The sequence below is a fragment of the Microcaecilia unicolor genome, chromosome 11 (assembly GCF_901765095.1).
Source record: "Microcaecilia unicolor chromosome 11, aMicUni1.1, whole genome shotgun sequence".
Lineage (NCBI taxonomy): Eukaryota > Metazoa > Chordata > Amphibia > Gymnophiona > Siphonopidae > Microcaecilia > Microcaecilia unicolor.
Genome location: NC_044041.1, coordinates 105768685 through 105775035, shown reverse-complemented (window position 1 = coordinate 105775035; position 6351 = coordinate 105768685). Strand labels below are relative to the sequence as shown.

The 6351-nt window shown below is 44.2% G+C and overlaps 1 protein-coding gene across 1 annotated transcript; it reads right to left on the bottom strand.

Annotated features, from left to right (window-relative positions):
• Window positions 1–813: 813 nt before the first annotated feature.
• LOC115481081 (cortexin-1-like) lies at window positions 814–1089 on the bottom strand. The gene has a single exon (XM_030220096.1). It carries the CDS (start codon window positions 1069–1071, stop codon window positions 814–816), a length of 258 nt encoding a protein of 85 aa, XP_030075956.1. The 5' UTR covers window positions 1072–1089.
• Window positions 1090–6351: the final 5262 nt, after the last annotated feature.

Here is a 6351-nt window from a genome sequence, read left to right as displayed (position 1 = left end):
GGAGAAGAAACCTGAAAGATCTAGTAAAGGACCACAAGCATCCGTAATCATTGTGAAGGAGTGTGATGGGCACAGCAAGCATGTATCTCTTCTCCTTCACATTAAGGAGATACCTAAGTAACACTTAGTAACACTTTGGTTAGCATCCCTCCCCACCCCATCACCCCTTGTATTTCAGTCACTAAAACAGAGGTTTTCAACCCAATTCTCGGGGATATCCTGGTTGGGAGTGTCCCGAGGACTGGGTTGAAAACCCCTGAACTAAAAGGAAGAGGAGAAAAAATACAGGACTGACTAGAACCCCCCCCCCCCTAAAAAAAAAAAGCCCTTCCACTGTTCCCTCCTCCACCCCCACAAATTAACCAAACTAGAAAAGACAGACAATTTAGATAGGATGGCCTACTATCCTGCCTTTAGTGGAGAGGTTTCAGTGTTCACAGTAAAGAACTATTTTGTCAGCTCTGTAAACAAGGTTTCAAGAAATGTCTAATTTCACCCAGTCCTTGATACATGCCCTTCATAACATCCCTTGAAATCTGCCCATCCTTTTATTCCATTAGGCCTGGAATGTTCTCAAACCGTTCAAGACACTAAACCTTGTGACTCTGGGCAAATCACTTAACCCTCCATTGCCCCTGGTACAAAATAAGTACCTGAATATATGTAAACCTCTTTGAATGTAGTTGCAAAAACCTCAGAAAGGCAGTATATCAAGTTCCATTTCCCTTTCCCTAAACAGACCTAGACCCAGCTAGGCAGGTCATAGGGCAGTTGCAGTCTCTCCACCTCTTTGTCAGATCCTTTGCTGCCAATTTACACTAAGGCATAGTCAAATTGTCCCCTCTCCAGTCCCTCCTTGTGGTCTGTCCATGAGGAAGCTGGCATTCGACTGTACGGATCCAGGAGTATACGGAAACAGCGCACCATCAGTATTACCAAGAATACCAGCAGGAATATCACCATTGCAAAGACGGTCTTCTGCTCAGAGTCCATCCCCATGCTGTTTGCTGAATGGTCCAACAGGGTTGGGGACAACAGCAGGTCATAATCTGTGCTGTATTCTGAATTCATTATGGCTGCATAGCATGGGACTCCTTCTGAACTTCAAAAGGTTTTAAATAAGATAAACAAATGAAGATCTCACCTCCTTGGGTAGTTTTCTGAAAAGGAAAGTAAATGTCAGTTTTATCCATAAACCCAACTTCCTATGCTTAAAGCAACGTACAACATTCTCAAAACATCAAATTAAAAATAGAAAGTTGCAGAACAGACACTGAAACTCCAAAAGCAGCATAGTAAGAAAAACAAACATACAAATGCAAAATCCAGCCCTAAACAGTACTGTAAGCATAAAACACATCAAGTAAAAATAAAAATTAAAAAAACAACAAAAAAAGTAAATAGCAGCTCATACAAGCAAACTAACTCATTGTGTAATTCACAATAAAACCAAATACATCAATTCTTAGTACCTGTATATAATATGTAATCTGCTTTAGTTGTACCACAGAAAGGCAGTATATCAAGAATCTAATAAACAGCGAAGTTACTCACCTGTAGTAGCTGTTTCTGAGAACAGCAGGCCAAGTATTCTCATGGTTGGGTGACGTGGAGAGGCGTAATCGAAAGGGGCGCCCAAGTTTTCCTGAGGTTTTTCCATGAAGGAACGGGGAAACCAGTATTATCGAAACAAGATGGGCGGCCATCTTTCATTTCGATAATACAGTCAGGGATGCCCAAATCGCAAAATTTAGGTCGATGTTAGAGATGGTCGTCCCCGATTTTCACCAATAATGGAAACCGAGGACGCCCATCTCAGAAACGACTAAATCCAAGCCATTTGGTTGTGGAAGGAGCCAGCATTCGTAGTGCACTGGTCCCCCTGACATGCCAGGACACCAGCCGGGCACCCTAGGGGGCACTCCAGTTATCTTCAGAAAATCTCCCAGGTGCATAACTCCCTTACCTTGTATACTGAGCCTCGCAACCCCCCCCCCCCCCAACACCCACTCCCCACAACTGTACACCACTAACATAGCCCTTAGGGATGAAGGGGGGCACCTAGATGTGGGTACAGTGGGTTTGTGGTGGGTTTTGGAGGGCTCACATTTACCACCACAAGTATAACAGGTGGGGGGGATGGGCCTGGGTCTGCCTGCCTGAAGTTCACTGTAGTACCCAGTAAAACTGCTCCAGGGACGCCCTTCTTTTTTCCATTATCGGCCGAGGACGCCCATGTGTTAAGCACACCCCAGTCCCACCTTCGCTATGCTTCCGACACACCCCCATGAACTTTGGTCGTCCCTGCGATGGAAAGCAGTTGAGGACGCCCCAAATCAGCTTTCGATTATGCCAATTTGGGCGACCCTGGGAGAAGGATGACCATCTCCCGATTTGTGTTGAAAGATGGGCACCCTTCTGTTTCGAAAATAAGCCTGATAATCTGATGGAGCCCGGTGTGGATGCTGACTAGCGAGAAGACTGTAGAGGTTGCTAGCAGTGTCCCACTGTGCATGTGCTGGTACCTTACCACCTGATGCGCAAGCGCGGTTTCCTCAGTCATATAATATAGCTAAAGAATTCAAGGGGAGGTGGGATGGTTTGTGAGAATACTTGGCCTGCTGTCCTCAGAGAACATCTGCTACAGATGAGTAACTTCAGTTTCTCTGAGGACAAGCAGACCAGTTGTATTCTCTCAGTTGGGAATCCCTAGCTACCAGGCTCACTGAAAACAACAGTGCTAGGACAATGGGGACTTGAAACATCGAGGCCTTGGTCAATTAACCTGAAAACTATATACATTGTAGTTGTGAAGGTGCAGTCTGGAACAGAACAAAACTGGGTCTAGGAGGGTGGAGTTGGATTCTAGACATCAAACAAATTCTGCAGAACTACTACTTATAATTTCTATAGTGCTACTAGACATACGTAGCGCTGTACACTTTTGTCTGACTGAACTGGCTATCACGTTGGGTATCCTGCTCAAGGCAGTAATGAAATGTGAATGTGTGGACAGAACACCACGTTGCCTTTTCTATGGAGGCTCTGACATTATGAGCCTTGAAATGACCCTCTAGAGTCAGCCCAGCCTGGGCATAAGTAAGGAGATGTAATCTGCTAACCAATTAGAAATTGTGTGTTTGCCAATAGCTACCCCCATCTGATTTGGGTCAAAAGAAACAAAAAGCTAGGTGGACTGTCTATGGGCTTCAGTTCACACCAGACAGGTTTAAAGCGTGCTTGTAATCTAAAGTATGCAGTATACTTTCATCAGGATGGGTATGTTATGTGGTTTCGGGAAAACTGTTGGTAGAACAACTGACTGATTAAGAAGGAACTCCGACACTACCTTAGGAAGGAACTTAGGGTGCATGCAGAGATCTAATCTATTGTAATGAAACTTAGTGTAAGGTGGATCCACTACTAGGGCCTGAAGTTCACTGATTCTACAAGCTAAAGTGACCACCACCAAAAACATAACTTTCCAGGTCAAATACTTCAGATGACAGGAATCAAGTGGCTCAAAAGGAGCTTTCATCAGCTGGGTGAGGACAACATTGATATCCTGTGACACAGTGGGAGGTTTGCCAGGGGCTTTGTCAACAGCAAGCCTCTGATGAAGCGAACAACTAGAGGCTGTACAGAGATGGGCTTACCGCCTACATGTAATTGCGCTGAGATGAACCCATACCGAGTTGGTTTTCAAACCAGACTCAGAGAGATGCAGGAGGTATTCAAGCAGTTTTTGTGTAGGGCAAGTGAGGGGATCTAAGGTCTTGTCCTCACACCAGATGTCAAATCTTTTTATGAGTAACACCCCTTAGTGGAGTCTTTTCTGGAAGCCAGCAAGATGTGAGAGGCAACCTCAGACAAATCTAAGGACCCAAATTCTATGGTGTCAACATCCGAGCCTTGAGGGCCAGGAATTGGAGGTTACGATGCAGAAGGGATCCTTCGTTCTGCGTAATGAGGGTTGGAAAACAGTCCAATCTCCACTGATCTTTGGAGGATAACTCCAGAAGAAGAGGAAACTAGATCTGCCTTGGCCAATAAAGAGTGAAAAGGATCATAGTTTCCTGGTCTTGTCTGAGTTTCAGCAAAGTCTTCTCTATGAGAGGTAACGGAGGATATGCATACAGAAGACCCTCTCCCCAATGTAAGGGAAAGGCATCTGATGCTAGTCTGCCATGTGATCTAAGCCTGGAACAGAACTGGAGGACTTTGTTGTTGAAATGAATGGCAAAAAGATTTGCCAAGGGGTGTCCTACTCTCAGAAGATCTTGCAGTTTATGTCCATGTTGAGAGACCACTCATGTGGTTGCAAAATCCTGCTCAGTCTGCTGCTAGGCTGTTCTTGCTTGCCAGGTATGTGGCTTGCAGGACCATTCCATGAAGGAGGGCTCACTGCCACATCTCCACTGCCTCCTGACACAAGAAGGATCCTGTACTCCTCCTTGTTCACATAGAACATTGCAATCTGACTGCCCATTTGAATGAGAATAATTTGGAGGGCCTTTTACTAAGGCGCGCTCACGTTTTTGGCACACACTAAAATTGTGGGTGCGCTAAACGTTAGAGATGCCATTGCATTCCTATGGGTGTCTCTAACGTTTAGCGCATCCACAGTTTTAGTGAACTAAAATTTATTTATTTATTTATAGTTCATTTGTATCCCACATTTTCCCACACATGCAGGCACAATGTGGCTTACAGTTAATTTAAGAAAAAAAATACAAATTGAGATAATACAGTTAAAGATGACTAAAGATAGACAGGAGGAGCAGTAGCTAACAATGGGGAACTAAGCAGGGTAGGAGAGTGCGATGGGAATACTAATCAGCAGAGCAACTAGGGGAGTACGTTTTAACAAAGAAATAAGCTTTCAGCAATTTTTTGAAAAGGGTGTGGTCCAATTGCGTTTTGAGGTGTTGCAGAAGAGCATTCCAGTGCTTAGGACTCCAGTAGCAGAAAGAAGAGGTGAAAATCAGCTTATATTTGACGCCCTTGCAGTTTGGGAAGTGTAATTGGAGATATGACCATGCTGCAGGTGTTGCATTCCTTGGTGGAAGATCAATCAAGTTGAACATATAGTCCGGAGCAAGGCCATAGATGATTTTGTGGGTTAAGGAGCAGACTTTAAAAATGATGCGTTCCTTTACTGGTAGCCAGTGTAGGTTGTAGCGCAGAGGTTGAGTATTTGCAAATCGTTGTTTACCCAGAATCAGTCTTGTGGCTGTGTTCTGGACTGTCTGGAACTTTCTCAATAAAGAGACCTTACAGCCCGAATAGATCCCACTACAATAGTCTAGGCGGGAGAGGACTAACCAATGCACAAGGGTACGGAACAGCTCTCTGATAAGGAAATATCGTATGCGCCGGAGCCTCCACATAGCATGAAACATTCTTTTGGAGACCAGATGCACGTGATTATCGAACTGTAGGTGCATGTCCAGGTTCACTCCTAAAAGCCGCAGACTGTTGGAAATTGGAAGAACATAATCCTTAATGGGAAGCGTAGTATCGATTATCCTGTGATGTGGGGACAAGAGTATGAGACATTGAGTTTTATCCTTGTTTCGTTTAAACACCTGTGCCCAGTGTTCAATAGTGGAGAAGCTAGCTTCAATGAGATTAGCAATTTTGGATAAGGAGTTTTGAAAGGGGATGTAGATGGTAATATCATCAGCACAGATGAACGGATTGAGTTAAGCCTTTCTTCCCGAGAAACATCTTCCGTACCTTGGTACAATCTATGGTAATTAGTCACCTGGACTACTGTAATACTCTGTACGCTGGCTGCAAAGAACAAACTATTAAGAAACTCCAAACAGCCCAGAATACCGCATGCCAGACTCATATTTGGAAAGACCAAATACGAAAGTGTGAAACCCTTAAGAAAGAAACTTCACTGGCTTCCACTCAAGGAACGTATCGAATTCAAGATCTGCATGATCGTACACAAGATCATCCGTGCAGATGCCCCACTGTACATGTTTAACCTTGTGGACCTACCGCCCAAAAACGCCAAGAGATCAGCCCGCAAATTCCTCAACCTGAATTTCCCCAGTTGTAAAGGACTTAAATATAAGCAGGCATATGCCTCTACCTTCTCCTATAGAAGTACACAGATATGGAACGGGTTACCCCCAGCCCTAAAAACCATGGATAATCTAAGTAACTTTCGCAAATCTCTGAAGACACATCTCTTCAATAGAGCCTACAAAAAGAACCCTTAAAGACACAAATTCACCTCCTAAACTATCCTATCTAACACCATATTCTCCAATTCCTCATCCATCTTTAGCTTACCATCGATTGTATCCATTATCCTGTCATGACTTTGTCATAACA

Excerpts from the sequence above, each read along its gene's own strand:
- LOC115481081 (XM_030220096.1), bottom strand. The coding sequence starts at position 1,071 with ATGAATTCAGAATACAGCACAGATTATGACCTGCTGTTGTCCCCAACC.